General features: G+C 35.6%; 1 protein-coding gene across 1 annotated transcript in view; it reads right to left on the minus strand.

Annotated features, from left to right (window-relative positions):
- Positions 1 to 26,000, minus strand: part of Tmc1 (transmembrane channel like 1) — a 152,464-nt gene that overhangs the window by 89,472 nt on the left and 36,992 nt on the right. The window contains exons 5-6 of the mRNA XM_090329065.1: positions 9,020 to 9,110; positions 6,196 to 6,277 (exon numbers count right to left, since the gene is read on the minus strand). Of these exons, the coding sequence (XP_090185191.1) occupies positions 6,196 to 6,277; positions 9,020 to 9,110 (173 nt within the window). The remainder of the gene's footprint in view (positions 1 to 6,195; positions 6,278 to 9,019; positions 9,111 to 26,000) is intronic.

The following is a 26,000-nucleotide window of genomic DNA, read 5'->3' on the forward strand; positions in this document are numbered from 1 at the left end:
AGTTTCCAAAAAGTTCCAAAATGTAAAAGAGAGAAGCACATCCTCCTCCTGCAACACATGTATGTGTTATGGAAAAAAACATAAATACCTTAGAATCTATAGCTTTCAAGTTCCAATTTGGGAACTTCAAAACTATTGAAGTAAATTCAAAACTATTATGTTCTTTATCATGTTCAAGTGCATTTTTCTAATCTTTTATCATCCAGCATGTTTACTTGTAGATTTACACGTACTTTCTAGCTACAACAAACGAGGGAAACCTATGTTTCTTTGGGCCTGGCTTATTTTGCTTAATATAATCTTTCCATTTCCTTATGAATGGTACCATATCATTCTTTCTGATGGATGCAAAGAATTCCATTTTGCATATATACCACATTTTCTTGACTCATTCATCCCCTGAGGGGCATCTGGGTTGATTCCATATTTTGGCTATGATAAACAATACTGTAATGAACATTATTGTGTTGCTAGACTTAGTGTGGTCTTGTTTGTAGTCTGTTGGGTAAATGTCCAAGACTGGAATTTCTGGGTCATAGGGAATCTATTTTTAATCTTTTAAGGAACCTCCATATTGCTTTTCAGAGTGGTTGAACAAGTTTATACTTCCACCAACAGTGTATTAAAGTTATCTTTTGGTTACATCTCCAACAGCATCTATTATTGTGTTTTCTTGAGAATGGCTATTCTAGTTGGGGTGAGGTGAGATCTCAATGTTGCTTTTATTTGTGTTTCATTTATGGCCAGAGATGTTGAATAATTCTTCGTGTGTCTATTGGCCATTCTTACTTCTTCTGAGAAGCCTCTTTTTAAGTCTTTAGCCCATTTCTTAATGGAATTCTTGTTTCCATTTGGGGGAGGGTAAATGGAAGAACATAAATGGCAGATGAGAAGGTGAATAACCCTAGTAGTATTACTCACTAGGTACTATGTCCAAAACGAATTATATAACTTTTGGAGGAGGGATCAGGAGAGAAAAACTGGGAGAAAATGAAGGAAGAGGCGACACTTCAGAAAGACATGAACTCACTGCCAGACTTATGTAACTGCAACCCCTCCGTACATCACCTTTATAATAACAATAAAATGGTGGCAGGGGGAAGGAAGCACTCTCTTTACAGAAGCCTAAATGCAGAGAAAACATTTCAGTGAAGTCGATTTCATCAAAACTATACAATGATTTTAGAAAGAAACATCTTAGCAAACTAAGGAATCCAGAGGTCAATGTTCCATCCACATGAGACCTGCAGTGACAGAAGGGAAAGGGTAAGAGGAAACAAACATATTAAAACTGGATAAAATGAACCAATCAATTGGCATCAAAGTTCCAGAGGACCTTGTCCTGTTTCAACATAAAAGTGAAAGAAAGAAATATTTCTTCTTAGTCCCATTTATTCTAGTAATTCTGTCCTATAGATTTCAGACAAACACTAGTGTTCACTGACAAGAAAAATTTCTATACAGTATAGCCAAGAGGCATAAGAGATGAGAAAGATAATTCGGCTTAGTGATCAAATAATAATAATAATAATAATAATAATAATAATAATAAATAGCCAACATAACTGATTGGTCAGTTAGGTATACTAGGAAATGTACCCACTTTTCTGCCACTGGAACCTGGGGAGCTTTAAAGTTGCCAGTCCTACTGTGCAATTCAGCAATCAAATCTTAAACATAGCAGTTAGCAGAATCATAAGTTAACTTTCTCATAATGAATCTGCTTCAGATATCTATTTGATCTCTGTGCATTAATTTATTTAAGCATCATCAATCAGGTGGGTGCTATTTTGCTCTCATTTTGTAGAGATATGGGACTAGGAGTTACACAGCTGGTTTAAAAAATGGAACCAGGGTTCTAGAGCAGGCAAGTTTCAGTTACAGGTGTTTGAATCCAAATCTAGCTCTCTTAACCACTATTTTACAGCCTCTTCAGGTCAAATTATAAATATTTTTTTAAAAATAATAGGATGTACTAAATAAATAAGGAATAAATGTGTGCACACCTAAAAGAATATCAGCAGATAAATCCTAGTCAGCGAAGGCCATTCAAAAAATCACAATTTAAACAGTACACATAAAAGTCAATTTTTTTCTCTTTAATCCAACTGATATGTGATGCTGTGATACATTATTAATGTGTTAAGTTTTTGATATGTGTTAAAGTGAGAATTAAGTTTAGGCGTATTCTTGACATGAATTTTCTTGTGTTCCTTTCAAATTAAGATTAAAGTTCATCTTTCCTTCTGGCTAGTTATTATTTAGCCAATGTAATTTGTAGTTTGTCATGATATATAATTTCCTCTTCAACAGATGTGTGATAGAATCAGTGGATTAGTATAAGTGTTTCTGAATAGAAAAAGACCAATTAAAGGACCTGCTATATGAGTGCAACATAAATACCATTATGTTAAACTAGGCTATGAAGCACAGTTTTTAATCAGTGAGTCTACAGGTGGAAACCGAAATGTGATGACTTTGATTCGTATTCCCTGGAGGCCATGGATCAGCAGAAAAACATGAGGTTACGCTCTATGCTCTCGATTGCCTATCTGAAGCAATCTGAAGCCTGAAAAAAAAATAGTCAAATCATATTTTGGGGGTTGTGTTCTACCTCCAGTTCAAAAGACATTCAACTATTCACTGAAAGTATATAGTAACGTCATTATTGCAAATGTCATGGTATTTCTTTGACAATATATGTCATTACAAGGATGTGTCATGCATTTGGCTCTGACTCCTTTACTAGTCTGCTTCAATACCTCCTAGCATTTCAAGCAATGCTGAGATTCACAGCATCTTTAGTGGTGGGAATCATTTAATGTTATCTTTAATGAAAGAAAAATCACAAGTTGTCAGCTGAATATCTGATCCATACTAGTAAAGGGATTCATGTCTTACTGCAAACAACACGGTAATGGCAGGAGTTTCAGACTCAGGTTTGAACTCTACTCTTCCTCATTGCAATTACAACTCAGATCTTTGGTAAACTCAGTGAAGACTGGTCATTGGAGACTCCACTAAAAATATTTGCTAAGCATTAGCTTGCAAATTGGGCAGAAAGTACAGACATATGAATTAGATGAATGTGACTGAGGAACTGCTGCTTTTCTTTGGAACATACCACTTACCACAATACATACTAATTCTCTTTTTCGGGGTTTATATTTCATATTTTGTCTTCCATATCCAACATTTACCAATTAACACATTTGGATACATAATTAATGAAGGCAGAGATTTGCTTCTCTTCAGCAATAGCAACAGTGCGTATAAATACATTTAGGACATGAAAATCTTTCAGTGAGCATTCTTTCAAGTCATTAACCAGTAATACCAAGATCATTCTGAAGATTAGATATTATATCTAAAATGATTATGGCGTTCAGATGAAATATAATTTTTCTTAGCCTTTATATGATTTCAACGGCCACCTCTTTTAAAGGATTAGTATTTGTATTATAATTAGATATGTTGTATATATGACATGCTTATCCAAATTCATTGTGAAAATAATTAAAGAAGTAGATTAATTATATAGGCTGTCAGTATGAATCTGTTTTACCTCAAAGTTTTTCAATAATTTCCCTTTAAAATAGGAAAATTTTTCCTGCCTAAATGCACATCTAAAATTATACAAATTTATAATATCATAAATTCTGGGCCTAAAAATGACTTTGTATAATACCTAATCAATCTCCTAGAATCAGTCTCCATATGAAGCCCCAAATGTGGAAAGGGCCAGAATTTACAGCAATTGGAAATAAAAGGCCTCACACTTTAAAGACTCATTCTATGTCCCATTGTTTTTCATTTTCCATTCAGTTCAGCTTCAAAGACCATCAAAATCCACATTTTCCTAGCTCTGTTTGAGTCTTTTCTACATAATGATTGCTTCAATCCAATGACACTGTTCCACAACAGATTTCATTCTTTCTATCTAATATGATAATTCAAAAGCATATTATAGAGGAGGATAATGGGTACCAAGACATGTGAAAGGGTATCAATGTATGTGAATTAATGCACCTTCTATCTGGCAAATATCATGTAACCCTTTTATTAATTACAATAAAAAAGTGAAAAAAAGCATATTATATGTTTATGATTATCACTGATATTTTAGTACATTTGAACCATATGGAAATGAAATACATTGTTAAATAACTCGTGCAAGTATAAATACCTGAGCTGTACATAATCCTACCTAGTCAAGTGGCTGAGATCTGAGGATCATGGTTCAAAGTCAGTTCAGGCAAGAAATAATGCTGGTGGTTATTTCTAATTAACCACCAAAAAGTCAGGAGTTGGGCTATCGCTCAAGTGATAGAGCACTATTCTTGGGAAAAACAGCTCAAAGACCATGTCCAGGCCCTGAATTCAAGCCCCAAAAGGCAAAAGGTCTCTCTCTCTCTCTCTCTCTCTCTCTCTCTCTCTCTCACACACACACACACACACACACACAGAGTAAACATTTGAGAAAATAGGACCTAATTCCCCAAGTAAGAAAATTTATCAAGGCAACATATAATTACTCATCCTGCTAATGACTGGTACAAATTCAGAGAATGCTTAAATTACTTAGAAATTTTCAACAGAGCCAAAAGCTATGTAGTTTTGAACCTAGACAGACTCTATCCACCACTAGCTATTCCAGGATAATTATTTAGCAACAACTAGACTATAGGGAAGTAAATGTACACATTGCACATGTAATAAAATCTGCAGAATATCTGACTCATGATGGTATTTCATAAATGATGATAGTGATGATGACTGATAAAAATAATAAGGGTCAATTATTCACAAATGAACAATAGACTATTAATGGTGAAGAAGTTAGGAGAACCCAAGCAAATTATACATTATATACAGAAAGTAAATTAATGCATATTTGCATCATTTTCTAGCTTGGCTGTTCAAAGACATGAGAGGAAAAGCTCAGCTAACTGAAGGGATTTTTTAATAGCTATCCAAATTTCTCAGGCTGCACCTCATAACTGATCAGGATTCAACTCCATCATTTCACAAGTATACAAACCAAAGCTCAAAAATAATTAGTTTGAAATCAAACATCTAAGCGTTAACAAATCAAGAGAAAAATCTAAAATTCCTTCCACAGTGATTTAAACAGGATATCAAGGTTCTACAGGGCCTTCTGTTCCTCAGTCCTTCTCTAGGTAACGTATTTCAGAAAACATAATGAAACTTGATGATGTCATGATGCCTCTTCTTTTCTTTTCTTTCTTTCTTTCTTTCTTTCTTTCTTTCTTTCTTTCTTTCTTTCTTTCTTTCTTTCCTTCTTTCTTTCTTTCTTTCCTTCTTTCTTTCTTTCTTTCTTTCTTTCTTTCTTTCTTTCTTTCTTTCTTTCTTTCTTTCTTCCTTGTCCCTTCCTTCCTTCCTTTGTTTTCTAGTCTTGGGCTTGAGCTCAGGGCCTGAGCACTGTCCTTGGACATTCTCAAGGCTAGAGCTCTACCATTTGAGCCTCAGCTCCACTTCCAGCTTTTTTCTATGAATGTGGTACTAAGGAATCGAACCTGAGTCTTCATACATGCTAAGCAAGCACTCTACCACTAGGCCAAACTCCTGGCCTCTGCTTCCTTCTTTTTTCTTTCTTTTTTGCCATTCCTGGGGCTTGAACTGAGGGCCTGTGCACTGTCCTTGAGCATTTTTTTTTCTCAAAGATAGCACTCTACGGCTTTTTCTGTGTAGATATCAAGGAATGGAATCCAGGGCTTAATGGATGCTGAGCAAGCACTCTACCACTAGGATACACTTCTAGGCCAACCTCATCTTTTCTTTTGTAACTGAATTTTTCTTTATATCCTAGAAGAGAATCATTTGGACAATGTGCAAATCTCCTGCCATATTTGTACAACGCAAGAAGACCAAGCAACCCTGGATGGAAAAACTTCTAAATCATGAGGTAAATAAACCCTTACTGCTTTTAAGTTGATTGTTCTGGGCATTTTGTCATAGGAACAGAAAGTTAAATTATAGAACTTTTCAGTGACATAAAAAGAACAAATAATGGGGTTTTTGGAAGATTTTTCTTTGTTTTTTGCAAGATGTGTTTGTGTTTGTTTGTTCATTCCTTCAACCAAAAGTCCAAAAACTAAGAACAGTAACTGAAGGCTCCCGAGTCATCTATCCAGAATAATTTTCTCTGTTTATTGATATCTGATGAGCTCTTACTTTCAATTGCCTTAATTTTGTTTTCCCATGGGACACAAGCAGCCTTGAAGTTCTCAAAATCACGGAGGAATTTTGCCCATTTCTGTAAAAGGAAGTAAAATAGCAAAGCTCAGTGTCTTGAATTGTCAAGGTATTTATCCCTACCTCAAAATGGCATGACAATGAGTTTGGAAATATCTTTCTGTCACTAAATATTGCTTTTTTATGAAAAGAGAAAGCCTACATATTTTCCACCACCCTCAGACGAATCTAATTCAAAACCATGGTGGTTCAAGCCTATAATCTTAGATATTTAGAAAGCTGAGGAATGAGAATTATAAACTAGGATTCCAAGTTTGATTTTTTTGTTGTTGTTTTTTGTTTTGTCTTGGTTTTTTGGTTTTTTGGGGTTTTTTTTTTTGCTAGTTCTGGGGCTTAAACTCAGGGCCTGACTACTGTCTAGTGCTCTACCACTTGAGCCACACCACCACTTCCAGCTTTTTCTGTGTCTGTGATGCCAAGAGATCAAACCCAGGGCTTTGTGCATGGTTGGCAAGCACTCTTACCACTAGGCCACATTCCCAGGCCAGGATTCCAAGTTTTGGTTCAGATGCAGCAACATAATGAAACACTACTTCAAAAAAATTGTCCAAAATTATTTATGGATCCCCATTTTAGAGAAAATGATCATTACTCAAAAAGATCTGTCTATTCTACCAGCCCATACGAAAATAAGAATTAGAACAAACTGTATGTTTAACTAATATCCACTGCATGAAGAAAATGATGAAATATAAATGAGATATAGCTCCTGCCTGGAAGGCTCCAGGTCATTTCAATATAGTCGCTTAGTTCTGTAACATTCTGTGAAGGCAAAGTAATCATCTAAATGGAAGGCACAGTACTATAGGAGATCATGATAAGGCTAATAAATTAATTTTACAGTAGATATTTCTTCCTTTTTTGCATTATCCATCATCAAGGGACTGCTAGGAAGAATGAGAATGGGGTAATGTGCATAGATGTAGTAGATGTATATTATGTTGGAAAATGAGGTAGTGTGTGGAGATTGAGAGCAAAACAAGTACGTCAGGCCTAAATAACAATATATCTGTAGTTCACTGCACTGACAAGTAGAAATGGTCAAAATGTCTACATATAACACAATAAATACATAAATTATGGCAATTTTATCCAAAGGAATACATCAGATCAATAAAATGGACTCTAACTCCTATTACAACATGGCTGAATCTCATAGTGTTAATCATAGAACCAAGATTCCATGAAATATAAATACTATGACTCCACTTTTGAAACTATAAATAGGAAACAACACTAATTTATCATGTGTGAATATAAATATATAAAATACATATGGAAATTAAGGTCTATACACTGCAGTCATAAAACTTTACCTTCATGGATATTATCTCACTGATAGTTGGTATCTATCATTTATAAACAATAAATAACACCTGTGTGCCGTATTTTGCTATGTGAGAACTAAATATAACTCAATACAAGGATTCTGTCCATGACTTGCCACATAGTAAGTACATAAATACATATAAGTGAATGTAATTTTTAGTTTCTTTTCTTTTATTTCTTGTTTTTTTTGGCTAGACCTAGGGCTTGAACTCAGGGTCTGACCACTGTCTTTGGGTTTTCTTCAAGGTTCGCGCTCTACCACCTGAGTCACAGCACCACTCCAGGCTTTTCTATGTATGTGGTTCTGAGGACTCAAACCCTGGTCTTGATACATGCTAGGCAAGCACTCTACCACTAAGTCAAACTCCCAGCCCTTTCCTTTCTGTACTTCCTCAATCTGTATTTCTACCCATATTTCATTTCTGTTTTCTTATTTTCTATCACATATATATCTGACACTCATGACAGGACCAAGCTTTATGGCACCACTACATGTAGGCATTTTTTTTCTGTGAATATGTAATATTTATTTTGTTTAAAAAATTGATACCCCAGGGGCCAGGATTTTGGCCTACTGGTAGAGTGCTTGCCTAGCATGCACTAAGACCCAGGTTCGATTCCTAGGTACCACATGCATAGAAAAAAGCTGGAAGTGGTGCTGAGGCTCAAGTGGTAGAGCTCTAGCCTTGAGAAAGTCCAAGCACAGAGCTCAGGCCCTGAGATCAAGCTCAGGACTGACAACAACAAAAAAAATCATACCCCAGACAAAGATGATATTCACAGAAAAAAAAAAGTGGCTCATGGCTTAATCCTAGCTGCTCAGGAGGCTAAGATCTGAGGATCATGGTTGAAAGCCAGCCCTGGCACTAAAGAACATGGGAGTCTTATCTCCAATTAACAACTAAAAAATGGGAAGTGAGGATAGGGAAGGGAGGAAAACAAGATGAGGGGTGGGAGTGGAGGGAGGGAAATGGGGACCAAGACATGAGAAAGCGTATCAATGTTTGTGAAGTAATGCACCTTCTATCTGATAATATAATGTAACCCTTCTATTAATTACAATAAAAATATTACATGTAGGCATTTTGAGAAAGAAATCTTGACCAGAATCTCTCCACTTCCAGGGAACTAAGATTAAAAAGGGCACACAATCTGTTGCATTTGGAACTGACAAAATCATGCAAGTCTGTATCAGTATACATCAACTTTTTTCATTTTCTTTTCACTAGCATTGATTTTCAATTGCCTGTCCACCCATTTTAATACACAGATTCACTGCATATGTACTTATGTCCCTGTGCTTTATTCGTACAAGAGGTTGAGTTCTTTGTTAACCTTTTCAATATGAACACAGGGCTCTGCCTTTTGGTGAGTCAGTATGCTAGATACCAAAATAGTGTGAGAAAATACTTACCTTGGCCATCATCATCTTAAATGCAAACCACTTCTTTCCTTTTCCTTTCCCAAGAGCCCCTTCATTTTCACTCACAAATTTTTTTGCTTCCCTGAGAAAAGAAATCCAAGTAAGAGGAAGGAAAAAGTGGATAGCAATTAGTAGACTACAGACTTTTATTGCAGATTTAACTTCTCAATTCTAGCAAAGAGTGAGGCATGTTAGTCTCCCTTATTGGTCACTTAGGGTCATCAAAAAGTAAGGAATTTATACTGTCAAAATAGCAAATTCCAGTCTTTCTCATTTCTACTGCTAAATCTGAAATTTATTTTTGATCTTGGCAATTAGCATGTTTATTTTTAAAGCACTCCCCTTCCCTTAAAATTTTTTTATAAAAAAAAGAGAGTTTAGAATATACTGACATAAAATACACTTAATGTCCTACATTTAATCCCATAAAACCAAGTATGGCTTAAAGCAGAAAGGTCATACTACAAAGCAAATGGGTTAAAGAAACCCAGAAAAAATTATTTTTTTCATTGTCTTCATATTCAAAATGGGCATTTTTTGAACTAGGGATTTAATCCAGCTCCTTGCTATGTTAAGCAAGCATTCTATCACTGGAATCCTATCCTTATCCTTTGGTTTTTATTTTATTCTATAGGTGGCTGAAGAGACATCGTTTTTCCCTGGTGCTAGATGAATCTGAAAGTAAGTGTTGCTTTTGAATCATCATGTACTATCACATACTGTTATCATAGATACTTAGTAATATTATATACAAAAATTGTTCACCAGTCTTTCATCATTTAAGGTTTTTGTTTGTTTTTAATAAGACTTTTCTGTGTATATTGTATCGAGGGTCTTTCTGCATTCTTAGATCCATGAAACTATCATAGCATTTTACCTGAAAAGCCATCCTCAGATTTGAATGGCCCTTCAGATTGTGACAGAGAAGGTCATATGCTCCTTTCTCCTAAGTACACAATCTTCAGAGTATACAATCTTCACCCATCAGAAAAAAAAAAGCATGACAACTCTACATTTAAGGTCATTTTCACTGAATGGGACTGTGTTAGAGTTAATACTGATAGAGCAAATTATCATAGACTTGTGGCTTACAAAACAGAAATTTGCTTTGAGAATGAAAAGAAATACATATCATCAAATCCCAGTTTACCAGATAGCAAATTTCTTAACCAAATGAAATCTTATACTGTACAACTAGAAAGAAGTTACAAAAAGAAATTGCACAATATGCAGATGAACATTATTTAGTACATTTCACATGAAAATGCCCGTGACAAATATCAGAAAATAAATTACAGTCATTCAAAAACTATAAAGCATATTTTTCCTGTAGTGAGTCCACTTTTCCATCCATTTCTATTTATCTATTTAGAGAATTTATTCCATAGCTGAAATGTAGCAGATCTCTGTGGCTAAACTTTGAATATTTATTGGCCCTACACCCTCTAAAAGTCTGACAGAAAAAAAAATGTGTGTCATCCCCTTGAACTTCCTGCCAAGATTGTAATCTGGTCTTTGGGTCTCAGACCTCAAACAAGCCTGGTACAATGTGCACTGCTCTTGGAGCTGTAACCCCAGACCTGGGGATAAATAATTGAGTGAGGTCTATTTAAAGACAATACTACCTGGCCTCATCACTCATTTATCAACCTCTTGTGTTGATAATTAGAATAATAAAGTTCCATCGGCTTTCAAGAACGCTTTCACAGTTAGTTGAAGGAGAACACTTTGGCCTAACTTACAAAACAGATAATTTACCCATAACATGTGATACAACCCTGAGTGCATAGAAGAGTTAGGACATGCTGTCTTTGGCACATTCTCATACCAGGAAACACATTCCTTTTTGTGGTAGGTTAAGTTGACTTTCTTCTCCTCATGTTTTCCAATTGGATATAATGATTGAGCAGCGTATTTATTACTTCAAAGAAAATAGAAACCATGTTAAATCTGGTGTCTAGGACAACAATAATCAAAATGCATATTCACAAACACTCCTCCCAGTAAAAAAATCAGAAGAATAAAAAGCCTCTTTCTACTGAGTACTGCCATTTAGAAAAGCAATTAACCTATACTCATAAGGACTCTTACTTTTATGAACTATTGCCAAATAATTCAAAAACTATTACAGAGATGAAAAATCTGTACTAGGGATATAGCTTGGTGGTAGGACACTTGAATAGCAAGCATGAGATCCTGGGTTTGATACCCAGACAAACAAAAAATACAGGTGTGTGTGTGTGAGCACATTTGTGTGTGTCTCTGTGTGGGTGTCTATATATGTGTAAAAAGCTGCATAAGTATATATATATATATATATTTATAAGCTATTTACACAGGTAAAAACCTATGCTAGTATTTACAGAACTCCATAATTCACAATTAGTTTGATACTCAACACAACAAAAAATGCCCATGTGTATGCACATGGGTATATATATATGTGTGTGTGTGTGTGTGTGTGTGTAGTTGAAAAACTACATATATATGTATATATGCTATTACATATACAGGTAAAAAGTTATGTTAGTATATACAGTTACATATACAGGCAAAAAGCTATGTTAGTGTATACAGAACTCTGTAATTAGCCACAATTGCTTTAATCCTCCTGTATGGATTCAAAGTATGCATTGTTTAAAGAGGTATCAATGGTCAGAGTGCTCTGTAGGATCATTTATAAAATAGGGATAATTATGTAGGACTTTTGTATATGGAAATGGACAGAACATCTATAACTATTTAGCTTACAATATGATAAATAGCAAAAACATGATCAGTAGTACCTGTGATTATCAACAGTTGTGCTAGCAGGGCACTGGTGACTCACACCTATAATCCTAGCTAAAATCTTAGGATCCGCAGTTTAAAGCCAGCCCAGGCACAAAAGATGGTAAGACTCTTATCTCCACCAGAAAACTGAAAGTAGCACAGTGGCTCAATGGTAGAGCACTAGCCTTGAGCTGAAGAGCACCTAGGCTGAGTTCAATTCCCATGACCGACCAAAAAAAAAAAAAAGAAAAAGAACAGCTGTTCTATTAAGAATAGTTTTTGTTCTAGTTTCCTAGCACTTAATACAACACATGCATAGAAAAAAGCTGGAAGTGCTAAAGCTCTAGCCTTGAGAAAGTCCAAGGACAGTGTTCAGGCCCTGAGCTTAAGAAAGAAAGAAAGGTAGGAAGAAAGAAAGAAAGAAAGAAAGAAAGAAAGAAAGAAAGAAAGAAAGAAAGAAAGAAAGAAAGAAAGAAAGAAAGAAAGAAAGGAAGGAAGGAAGGAAGGAAGGAAGGAAGGAAAAAGGCCAAATACAACACATGCTACCAAAGTGAATTTCAACACTTCTAATGGAAACAACTCTGGTGAGAAGACTGAATGACTAGATGATAGTTGAAACTTGGTTCCTGACTGGTGGTACCTTGTAATCACTGCAGTCTTATTTAAAAAAAGTTTCAAACTAAGTTTTCTTTATGTTAGATAATTTACATCATACTCTCTAGGAAAAAGATATGAACGCCAGTTTTTTTAAGTTTCTGATGCAATCCAATGTGTAACAAGTCAGAAACAAAATTTAGAACTAGGGCTGGGAGTTTGGCCTAGTGGTAGAGTGCTTACCTAGCATGCGCAAAGGCCTGGGTTCCATTCACTGGTACCACATATATAGAAAAGGAAAGCTAGAAGGGGTTCTGAGGTTCAAGTGGTAGAACTCTAGCCTTGAGAAAGTCCAAGGACAGTGTTCAGGACCTGAGCTCAAGCCCAGGACTGGCAAAAAAAAAAAATTAGAACTAAACTGAATTGCTTTGCTGGAAATACTAAATTTAAGAGATCAAGCAAACAATTATCAGAGGGTTGTACTAAAATAACTACTCTATCACATGTAATTCTTTTCATGTCCCCTCAGAATACCAGTACTGTACATATTCTAAAACTTGTTAATTGCCTTTGTGAATAGCTTTATTTTTCTATCCCTAGTATATTATCTTATATCAGTAAATGCAGCAAAAATAAGTTGTATATGCATTTAGCCTCTTGGCTTACATTTTCATAATCTGTATGTATGTGTATTTCCTTTTAGATACTATTTTTCACAGAAAACATGTATGTAGGCCACAAAGGCTTCCAAAATTTTTATCATTAGCAAACATTACAATGACGAGCATTTATAAAGAATTCTTAAGGCACTTGTTTCAGTGGCTCTAACATTATGCATGGAGCTACATTAAAGCCAGATGCTGGGACTAGTGAATAGATGGAATCCAACGTTAGCAAGCCAAATTTGTATTCAACTCAAAGTCACTACCCATGGAAATACTCCAGACTTAGGATACCTTCTTTGGTCCCTGGGGCCATTAACAGTGTTAATTTTCATGGCTAGCTTAAATGTCAAAAACTAAGACATATTTTAATCATACTCTGAAGGTCAGTCAAGCATTCCAAGATAATTATAGATATATTAAGGTAGAAAAAAAACCTAAAGAACTGGACTTTAATATATTTTAAAAAAGAACAACAAATAAAACTAGATTCTTTCTCTTGCTTACTAATTACTTCCTAACTCCACTTTGTACCTGATTAATTGAAAATCCAATATATGCTTTAAAAAAAAATCTGTTATTCTGGGAGTAGAACTGTGGCTCACATAGTAGAACACTGGCCTTGAGCAAAAGAGTTCTGGCAATTAACTCCTTTGGACAACTACTTAAAGATAATATAAACAAAATAGCATAATTTATAGAATTAAAACAAAATTTATTTTTATTACACTAGCAAGGGAGAGAAGACCATACAGATTGCCCACGTACCCAAATTTTGCACTAAGTTTTAAACACTGAATATAGAACAAACTGGCTTTCCTTCATAGAAAGACAAAAAAATTATAAAACTGTACTATTAGCAGTGACAACAGAGGGACAACAGCATACAGCATCTCTGAATATGTCACTTGAATTCTATGCCAGGTAATAGTTTTAAAAAGTCAAAAGTTTGTGCCAAAGATATGATCTAGGACTTACTTTGAGCTGAAGGCAATTGATAAGAAATAGAAGTTCTCTGAACAGAGTCTCCATCAACCCTCTCCACCTAAAAGAGTCAGCCCAGAAAAGGGAACCAGAGGAAACAGTATAGTAAACTCTATGCACTGCCATGTATTATCCATTAGTTTGCCCCAAATGTTTGCCCAGTCTAGAAAGTCTCAAAGGGTTTTTTTTTTACTTTATCTTGTCATTTTAATATATATATATACATATGTATTGTTCTTCTGATGGAATACTATGTTAGTCCAGTTTGAAGCCATGCTTAAAAATTAATCATCACTGCCTGTTCTGTCCAAGCACCATGCCTACAGTTCCTATGCTAATAAATTTCTATGTTTTTCCCTGGTTAATCTGGTTTTCATTAGTCTAACTTACAGATCCTCAGCCAATAAACCTAAACTGAAGGAAAAATGCGTTTTTTCTACCTGCTACATATTCTATAACCAAATTACCATAATGAATTATTTCTTGGTTTAGCATGCTGTATGATAGTAAATGTATAACTCTTTCATTAAAAATTCTTTAAAGTTCTAGTAATAGGATTTCATGTCTTTGTAAAGAAAAAAAAAAAACTTTGGATGTCTTTTGTTTTAATCACTAAATTTCACACAGGATTGCCAGCACTAGTCCTGAAAGGCCGTATTGGAAGCTACAAGGTACTAGGCCATGTCTGCATGCATCCAGGAGCTCTTGACTCTACTATTATAACCTTGATGTTTAGTTCAAGGCTAATACTCAAGGATACCACTTGAGTCATAGACTTATTTCTTCCTGTCACTTTTTTTTAAATATTGGTGATTAATTGGAAATAGGGGTCTCATGGGCTTTCGTATCCAGGCTGGCTTTGAACTGAGATACTCAGATCTCATTCTCCTTTGTAGCTAGAATTACATGTTTAACACATCTGCCTGGAGACATTCCTTAGTAGAGCGAACACACAGTAGAGTGCTATCCTTGAAGTAGAGTTGAGCGGAAGAGTTCAGAGACAACAACCAGGCCCAGAGTTCAAGCCCCATGACAAAAATCAAACAAACAAACAAAGAAAAACACCTTCTAAATGATCCTTGGAGTCTGCATGGAAACACAAACCAAATAAAAAATTCTTAATAAACAAGGACTTGTAAATGATAATGTTTCCTCCTCTACTTATTATGAGATTCTTTTCAGTAGTAAGACATAGAAGAAAATATATGGATACTGTACCACAAGAAGGACCCATTGAATATCTAAGAAACAGAGTTAGGGAATGAGAATGTGGTTTAGTGGTAGAGTGTTTGCCTAGCATCTATGAAGCCCTGGATTTGTGCAGACAAAGCCAGAAGTGGTGCTGTGGCTCAAGTGGTAGAGCACTAGCCTAAAGTTCCAAAACAGTGCCCAGGTCCTGAGTTCAAGCTCCACAATAAGAGAGAGAGAGAGAGACAGAGACAGAGAGAGAGAGAGAGAGAGAGAGAGAGAGAGAGACAGAGACAGAGAGAGACAGAGAGAGAGACAGAGAGAGAGACAGAGACAGAGAGAGAGACAGAGAGAGAGAGAGACAGAGAGAGAGACAGAGAGACAGGGAGGGAGGGAGGGAGAGGCAGAGGGAGAGGGGGAGAGAGAGAGAGAAAGAGAGAGAGAGAGAGAGAGAGAGAGAGAGAGAGAGAGAGAGAGAGAGAGAGAGAGAAGAGGGGAGGGAGGGAGGGAGGGAGGAAGAGGCAGAGGGAGAGGGAGAGAGAGAGGGAGGGAGGGAGGGAGAGAGGGAGGGAGGGAGAGGGAGAGAGAGAGAGGAAAGATAGGAAAAAAAGAAAGGAAGGAAGGGAAGGAGGGAGGGAGGGAGGGAAGGGAGGGGGGAGGGAGGGAGGGAAGGGAGAGTTACTGTATTTCTATTAACTTCTACTCTCCCTTTAACTTGGTCATATTTTCCATAGCACTTATTAAGTGTGATTTTTGGTTCTTAAAATTATGTTCAATGAATATGTAGATTCTTTCCTGTCATTTAAACTTAACTAAGAAAAAAAACTGCCACATGGCAGTGTAAAACAGCCTTGAAGGAAAAAGAAAAGGACAATGGAAGCTTTAATATGTTTTGAAGACATTGTAGATAATAAGTTCACTGATATTATGGGACTGAAAGAATTTGTGTAGGCAGAGAAAGGCATTCCAGGCAGCTATTTCTTTAACAAAGCAAGTATTTCTACCATGAGTTGTACACACACAATCTATATGCTTAGATAGACTAACAATTAAATTCTTTGCAAGGCTATGTAGGCTCAGTAAACAGAATGTGTTCATTTTGCTTGGCTCATGTACACTCAACGCAAAGATGTTTTAATGACTTCTGAATCCTAAGAAGCAGAAGACTCAAGGTGCTGCTTTTAAGAGAGAAAACCATGCTGCTTTTAAGTTTGGTGAACCATTTTTCCATAACGCCTATCTGTTCATATGTATACCCTTTAAGCAGTTTTCCAAAGTGCACAGATTTAAGAGTGCTAAGTGCAAATTGTTCTGACAGAAACCTTGCCTTTTCTATTAGAACTTTATGTTCTGCCTTTCGACTGATGAGGGGCAGAAAATTTTAAATTGATTTAAATTCATGGCAATTCAAACAGCCTTGCAAACAATCAGAACTACCTGGTAAATCTGACTGCTTGCCACAAGACAAACTCAAATTTGGAAAACTTTTCCATGGATTTTAGAAAGAAGTCTTGCATGATGTCATTCACAGAGCACATATGTTCATATGTCTGTATGTCCATATGTGAACCAGTCTTTTTGATGAATTACCTTGAATCTAATCATTTTCAGTGTCCTTTGAAACCTACTCCAACCCAATAACTGCCATCTGAGGACGCTGAGATCAGAAGAATCACAATTAGAGGCTATCTTAGTCCTAATGGTCAAAGACGTCCTTTGAACCAGTAGCTGAACATAGTGGTGAATGCCTGATCAACCAGCCCTGCGGATAGCTAGAATCAGAAGAAGCGTGGTTCCAGAGAAGCCCAGGTATCAAAGTTTTCAAGTCTCCATCTCAGCATAAGAAGCTAGCCATGAGGATGCATGCTGTCCTCCTAGCTACTATGGGAAGTGTAAAATAGGAGAATCAAGGTCGAGACAAAGACCCTGACAAGAAGCAAATTTCACCAATGTAAATCATGGCTAGACTTATAGAACATTTGCCCATCAATCAAGAGCCCCTACGTTTAAACATCAGTATGGGGGGGGGGAAGAATACCAGTCTATGCACAAAGTATAAAAATCAATTTTTCCTTTTTTTAGATATCTCAGTGCCTACATGTATATATAATTGTATAAATGCACACATACATATTCAAGTATATATGTAAACACATGTTTATATATTACAAAAACCATCAACACGACGACTTCTCTTACTGTCATCTAATTAATTATTAAGACATTCTCCAAACATATGTGCATTTTAGTAAAAATTAGCCATGTCCATGCTATAGCAACATATTTACTTAACACTCCTCCCTTCAAAACAGTACACTATCATTCTTTCATTATATATAATATGATATATATATATGTAGCCTTTAGAAACTACATAAAAAAATACCTTACCTAAGATGGATGACCTCTTCCCAAAACCTCCAGGACAAATTTTGCTAACTATTGTTAATTTTCCCATCAAGCACACATTTGCTTCTTTCTGCTGCTAATATAGCATCTCAGATTTATTCAAAAAAATTTCTTGATAATCATAAGTGATAATTAATGCATTTCCCTTCAATCACCTTTCAAAAATAACATTATATTTATAGGCTAATAAAAGTTCTGAAAATTAGCTGCTACTGGTAGCTAAAAGGCAGAAGAGTATAAGTTCAACAAGTTACTATTTAGTAAAACTTGTTGGCAAGTCACATTCTCTGATGAGCTGAGAAACCTGATTCAGTGGATATCCTGTACAAGATATACATGAGCTAATCCTGTGGGAAATAGGGTACGATAAGGTGTGATAAAGATGATAGTGGAGCTAGTCGTGGGTCAGAGATAGAGCAAGGAGTTAGTATGCTTGAGGCCCTTGGTTGCATACATAATACACACACACACACACACACACACACACACACACACACACAAACTAAAAAACAACAAATGATAGTAACTATAGTTTCATCTATCAGAAGGAAAGCATTAAGATTGCCTATTTTTATTATCTACTATTAATATTATTATTATTACCAATCAGCAAGAATTTCAAGAAACATCCTTGAATTTAATATATGTATATATAAACTCATCTTTTTATGTTTCATTTGTTTTGTTTTTTCTTACTTTTGTTTCTTATTCTTTATTATTATTATTATTATTTGTCAGTAGTGGGGCTTAAACTCGAAGACTGGATGCTCCCTGAGCTCTTCTGCTTAAGGCCAGTCTTCTACCACTTTGACCTATAGCACCACATCCAATTTTCCGATAATTGAGATAAGAATCTAATGGGCTATCCTGCCTAGCCTGAACTAGAGAGTAAGTTCTTGTCTTGAACAAATAAATAATAAATAAATATTTACAAATAGCAATTACACCAAGCAAACTGGCAAACACTAGACATCTGGGCTTATTTTTAAACAACCTATTACTCTCCTTTATTCACTTTGTCATCTTAGCATTTAAACATCATGTAAATGATCCTCTTAAGTCACCAGTTTTGTCACCCATGCAGAAATCATTAGCCAAATATATTTAATGTACAAAGAAAGTTGCTGGATTCTGAGCAGATAAGGAGTCAAAGGTACTTTCCAGGTCCTGAAAGCCCAAAATCTATTCTGAAAGCAAGAGTTACATACAATTTAAAATGTAACACAAAGCCAAACCAATCATTCAGAATCACTTGATCGCATTGTTTCCTTATATATACAATTACAATAATATTCACTTGGAAAAAATTCACTTGACAAAATAACTAACAATAAATAAATAAATAATGTTACCTGAATCTCCTCACCCTCAGAACTATAAACTGCCATTCCTAGGCTTTATATCTTGGAACACCGACTCTGTTTAAAGTTTGTTTTTAAAATTTCACAAGTTGAGCTGGGATGTAGCTCAGTGGCAAAGTGTTTGCCTAGGAACTGCAACACCCTAGGTTTGATTTTCAATATCAAAAGAAAAGACAAAGACAAAAAAATTAAAAAAGAAAAAACTTAAAATGTGATTTAAACATCAACAATATTGAACATAATGTCTTGGATTCCATAGACTTAGCAGGATTGAAGACTGACAACGAATTATTTCCAGGAATGACACAAGTCTTAGAAACATTCTCTCGGAGTAGATTTCTCTGAAAAAAATAAAACAACAACAACAACTAAAGGTGGAGAGAACACCCGGCTGGTTCTAATCCCTTAGGAACATTAGGACAGAGTCCCAGCCTGACTGCTCACTCTGACACCATGATTGGAATCCACCAGAGAGAAGCCCAATACAGTATTGGAAATCTACAAAGGGAGACAGCTCAGGTGCTTTACTATTCAAAACTTCATCACAGGGCCTGAAAACAAAGGGCAGCCCAGGCCTGCGGGTACCTGCTGTGCAGAGAATTAAAAAGCCAGACACCAAAAATCCAGTTCACAGTTCATGGAAAATCATCACCTGCTGACAGGTGAGCAGCCATGGTGGCTTCTTTTCTGGGCCTGAATCTGTTCTTCCATTCTTTTTTTTTCATATATTTTTATTGTAATTACTTTTTTAAAAATATTTTATTGTGATTAATAAAAGGGATACATTATATTCACCAGATAGAGGGTGCATAACTTCACAAACATTGATACCCTTTCTCATGACATGGTCCCCATTTCCCTCCCACCCTCCTCCCGCTTATCTTGATTTCCCCCTTCCCTATCCAATTTCAAATAACCAATTAAGCACATATAAAATATATCAGATAACAAGGTGAAAAACTGTAACAATATGAGATAACCAAGGGATGGCAAAAGAGATGAGCGATAACATAGTACATTAAATGGCTTTTGTTTCCTTATCCTGGAATTCCTTACATTTAGTATACTATTTGACCTAATATCTCTAGATTTTGTTCTATTGTAAATCTCTGCTAGGAGAGCCCAAGGTTTCTACTGATTATGACAAATAAGGGCGACTATTGGGCCTACTTCACTTAATATGATTTTTTCTAAGTCTTTCCATTTCCTAACAAATGAGGTGATGTCGTTCTTTCTGACAGCAGCATAGAATTCCATTGTGTACAAATACCACATCTTGTTGATCCACTCATCAACTGAGGGGCATCTGGGTTGGTTCCATATCTTTGCTATGACAAATAGTGCTGCAATGAACATCATTGTACTAGTGGATTTAGTATGCCCTTGTTTCTGGATGATTGGGTAAATGCCAAGTAGTGGAATTGCTGGGTCATAAGGGAGCTCTATGTTTAGTCTTTTGAGGAACTGCCATACTGCTTTCCATAGTGGTTGAACAAATTTGCACTCCCACCAACAGTGTGGTAGTGATCCCTCCTGGCCACATCCCCTCCAGCATCTGTTGTTATTAGTTTTCTTGATCCTGGCCATTCTAACTGGAGTGAGGTGGAATCTTAGAGTTGTTTTGGTTTGCATTTCTTTTATGACCAGAGATGTTGAGCATTTCTTCATGTGTCTATAGGCATTTTTTTTTCTTCTTCAGAGAAGACTCTCTTTAAGTCTTTGGCCCATCTTTTAATGGGATGGTTGTTACTTTGGAGATGAATTTTGGAGTGATTCAGTTTTTTGAGCTGTTGATATATTTTAGATATGAGGCCTTTGTCCTTTGTATGGTTAGTGAAGATCTTCTCCCATTCTGTAGGCCTCCTAATTAATTTAGTAGCTATGTTCTTTGCCATACAGAAGGGAATATATACTCAAAAGAGGTTTTTTCCTAACCTTTTATGTTTTTCCTAGGCAGTCTTCCTCAATTTTATCATTAGAAAATTTATTTTAGCACTTCCTAATGAATAATTTTCTATTATCCCAGGTTTGGGGATTCATATTGCAAAATATATTCATGGACCAACATAGCGTCCAAATTTTTATTTTTCAGTTAAGGATATCTCTAAATATCTAAGTGAAACCATTATCATTTCATTAAAGGAAAAGTACTTCAAAAATGCAGGCAAGTTGAGGTTAGGAAATGAAATGGAGGTGGGGAAATGCAATGTACTGTTTGTGGTTTTATTTTTTTTCTTTCCTTTCTCTTTAGTTTATTCTCTTTTGTTGATGCTTTTGATTTCTATATCCTTTGTCTTGTATATAAGATTATCTGATTGGGAGAGATGGGGAGAAATACAGAAACAGTGGGACATAGGGTAAACCAATTCAGCAGTGAAACCCACTGGACACTAGGTTTGAAATGAACTGTACACTCTGGGGGAGAAGGGAGCTGGGAGAGAAAAATTGGGAGAGAATGAGGGAGGAGGTGATACTGTTGAAAAGGAAATGTAGAATATAACTGTAACCCCTTTATACATTACAATAAAAATTTTAAAAATTTAAAAAAGGAAATGTAGGGGCCAGGAGTTTGACTTAGTGGTAGAAGGCTTGCCTAGCATGCGTGAAGACCCAAGTTCAATTCCTCAATACCACATACATAGAAAAAAGCCAGAAGTGGTGCTGAAGCTCAACTGGTAAAGCTCTAGCCTTGAGAACGAACAAGGACAATGTTTAGGTCCTGAGCTCAAGCCCAGGACTGGCAAAAATAAAAATTAATAAAAAAAAGAAAATGTACTCATTACCTAACTTACCTAACTGTAACCCTTCTATATATCCCCTTTACAATAAAAATTTTTAAAAATCTAAAAATAAATGGAAGAAGTGACATTGATCAAGATATATTGTACTTATAACTTGACTTATGGAACTGAAACACTTTTGTAGACCCACCTATTAAAATAATAATTATTATCATTATATAAGCAGACACATATGCACAGGACCACACATACAAATTAGATTCCTCAAACAAACGAATCTGTTTGTCATTGCTGTCATTCCTGCTAAATATGTTCATGATCATGTAATAAGCTCAGGCTGTCCCTGAGCTTATTCTGCTAAAAGTTTGCACTCTACCACTTGAGCCTAGCACTACTTCTGGCTTTTTGGTGATTAACTAGAGATCAGAGTCTCAGAGACTTTCCTACCTATGCCAGCGTTGAACTACACTTCTCATGTTTCAGCCTCCTGAGTAGCTAAGATTACTGATATGAACTAGCAGTGAATGCTCAGCTAGTTCTGTAAGTTTTTCAGTGATGGGTAGATCTTGAATGTCATCTTTTCACTTCAATGATTACCTCATAGCTTGATAAAATAAAATGATTTCCTTAACTAACATATAAACTCTTTAAGAGCCAGAACACTAGAATAAACTATCTTAACAGCTATTTCATTTCTTTTATTCATCACATGAAACAAGCATACTCAGCTACCATTTTAACAGCAGCATTATTAGCTAGGTAAGCTCCAGGGATGGAGCTCTAGAAATTTAAAACTATTTTCAAAAAAAAAACTTGTGGAAAAGCAGTATTTGTTTAAAAATGAGAAACATGGGCATATTAACGCATAGCACATTCACATTCCTTTTTTTTTAACCTCCTGCCACCCAGCCATCAAGGCAGATAACAGTGTGAACCTCAGAGGTGAAGCTGCTCCTGTCCCTTAAAAGGCTTGCTCATTTAATTTTGCATATGAGAAGCCTATAAATCTGTCAGCTCTGAGCATATCTGCACCTGTATTACCAGTCAGCATCAGACTGGAACTGGGTCATTGACATATTACTAGGAAATTACTATTAGCATAATCCTTCCTTGGAATCCTTTTTGCCAGACTCTTTCATTCTCCCTCTGTCTTCAAGATATCCATCACTTGAAAAAAAAATCACTTGAGTCTAGACCCTAAAGAGAAACAAGAGTGTGCAAACATTAATGTACAAAGTTTAAATATATTTTTTCTTTCATGGAGGTGGTAATCAATCAAGTAATGAGAATTCAAGTTAAACAATGGTTGAAAATGACCACAGAGGTTAAAAGATCCTGACCAGTGAAAATATGTGTATATATGTATTTATAGTAGGTGACTTACTTAAATAACAAATACATAATATTTTCTACCATATATAGAGAAAAAAATATATATGGTAGAATATATATATAGGTAATACTGGGAAGATTTATGAGGTCAACAGCAGGGAAAGTTTCTACTTTATGAAAAGTAATAACATACTTGAGAACTTCAATTTTCTTCTCCATTTTCCAAGGTTTACATTTGACAGTCGCAATCGTTTGTCTCTTCTCATCTAACTCTGCCTTCAGTCTTTCTAATTCTTCTGCATCAATTTCTTCTTCCTCCTCTCTTTAAAATAAACAAATCATAAGATTAAGCTTTGCTTGACTTGAAAATGTGAAAATGTAAAGGCAAATGTTAATATTCAGCATTTTGTTTAGCTTAGAGATATACAGTCAATGTGAAGACCTATAAGAATTGAAAAGTTGATTTAGGATTGCTAGAATTATTATAGCTTTAAACAATACTGTGTTCATTCTGAAATCCTGAAACAAATTTGTCCTTTTATAACCCCAGTCTCAAGCTTTCAGAACTAGGAAATACATGAAAATAATAGTACAGATCAATCAACATATTTACCTCTTTCCCTTCTTTCCCCCCGTGTACCTTCTTCTCTCTTTATTTAAGGGCTTTATTTTTCAATATGGATAATATATTAAATGTGAAGCTGTCTTTGAAGTACTCTTTAAATTTTAAATTAGACTTGTCTCAAGTGAAAGAGGGAAAAATGAAATGGAGAAAGAATAAAAATCTATTTCTCAAAAGTAACCTAATCTGTTAATTAAGCTCAAAACTTCAATTGATAAAATTCAACGTAAAGTACATGTGGTGGAAGAAAATCCCTTTTAAGAGAACTTCAAAGTAGTTTGATTACTATATTTCTAGTATTACAAAAACAGAGTCTGTAACTCAAAGAAAAAAAAATCCCATACAAAGTACATGACTGTAAGTGGACGTTGCAATACTACATTGTAGAAATCAATGCTTGAATAATAATTTCAGATATTAAGCAGTGTCTCCATTTCGAACATACGCTTTTATCCTTAATATTGTGGTAATGAGATGGAGACTCTGTAAATCACAATTTGCTTTGTCAGTTGGCCCAATTTTATATTTAGATTGTAGGGGTTATAAGTAGTATCTCAGTCTTTCCTGTGGCTTCCTGTTGGCTTCCTGCTACTTCTTGTTTGTTTCCTGGTGTGAACACAGAAACATTTTTTTTTCACTCCATGAGCTGAGGATTTTCCAATACCTTCATGAGTCTAATATACTAGTTCTCCCAATGCTAGCAGACTCAGATTCATCACTTCTCCCACAGAATCCCACATAGCTGAGCAACAGCTCAAATTCGCCTGCACAAATCTGAGTTTCAGCTGCCCAGGTTTTGCCTCTTCCCTGTCATTTCTATCTTTTCCATGATTTCTTCATCCCTTGCTTTGTGGTTGCTTCCAAGACCTATCATCCTACTTGCAGTTCTCTATCTGCCTTCTCAATAGCCTAGTCAACAGCTGTTTCATTTATAGGACTTTAATGGTATTCTCACAACGTTTTATTTAATTAGCTATTGAAATCTCTTCTCATTAGACCATGACTAATAAACTACAAACTATGCAATGCCACTCAGAAGTATATTTTGTTGTTCAATAGACTCAGAATTAAGTACTAGTTATTAGTATGCACTTGATGGCCATTAGAGTTTTGTGTTTTCTTACGTTATTATGTAAAAACCTATGGTGCTATATAACTATAACATCAAATAATACTTTTCAACTATACTTATATTCATAGTCAATTGTTTCTTTTTAATTTGCCAATGTATAATAAATTGGTTGGTTTTTCTTAGGAATGGAAAGCATGCTTTAATGCAAATAATCAAAATTGTTTCTGAGTAGTAATACTTAAATCTAAATTATACACTCATTTATTTGTTTGCTGATACTGAGGCTTGAACTCAGATGTTTTTGTTGAAACATGCTTATAAAACGGACATTTTTGCTGATTGTTTTTCAAATAATGTCTTGCTAGCTACCTATGCTAGGAATAGGCATACAAGACAGGGTCCCGCTTTTTTTTTTTTCTGCCAGTCCTGGCCGGGACTTGAACTCAGGGCCTGACCACTGTCCTTGGGACTTTCTCAAGATGAGAGCTCTACCACTTGAGCCAGAGAACCACTTCCGGCTTTTTCTATGTATGTGCTAACCAAGGAATTGAACCTGGGTCTTTATGCATGCTAGGCAGGCAAATCTACCGTTAGGCCAAACTCCCATCCCCGGAGTCCAGCTTTTTGTTAAGAAGGATATCACAGACTGAAATAGTTTTGAACTATGATCCTAACAATCTCAGTTTCTGAAGTAGCTAGCATTACAGGTATGAGTCACTGGAACCTGGCTGAAGATGTACCTATGGCTGAAAACAATTAATGAACTGAGTGTTGGTGGCTTGTATCTGTAATCCTAGCTATTCAAGAGACTAAAATTAGGACAAGAACAATTTGAAGCCAGCCTGTGCAAAAAACTCACTAGACTCTTGTTCATCCAACAGCTAGGCACAGTTATTCTAATTATATGTGAAACTGAGATCAGAAAAATCAAAATTCCAGACAAGCCAGTGCAGAAAAAAATCTTTGAGACTCTTATCTTATTAGGAGAATATGGATATTATAGTATAAAACTGTGATTCCAGTTACTTAGGAGGCAGAAATAGGAGAGTTATGATCTGAGACTAGCTTGTGCAAAAAACTCAACCTGAAAATTAAACTAAAGCAGAAAAGAAAAGGCTCAAGTGTCAGAGTATCTGCCTAGCAAGCACAAGACCTGAAGTATATATTCAAAACTTATCCCAAACTCAGTGTTCACCCCAAAGCTAATCATGTTCATTCCCTGATAGATTTGGTGA

The sequence above is a fragment of the Megascapheus bottae genome, chromosome 3 (genome assembly GCF_031878675.1).
Source record: "Megascapheus bottae isolate mThoBot1 chromosome 3, mThoBot2.hap1, whole genome shotgun sequence".
Taxonomy (NCBI): Eukaryota; Metazoa; Chordata; class Mammalia; order Rodentia; family Geomyidae; genus Megascapheus; species Megascapheus bottae.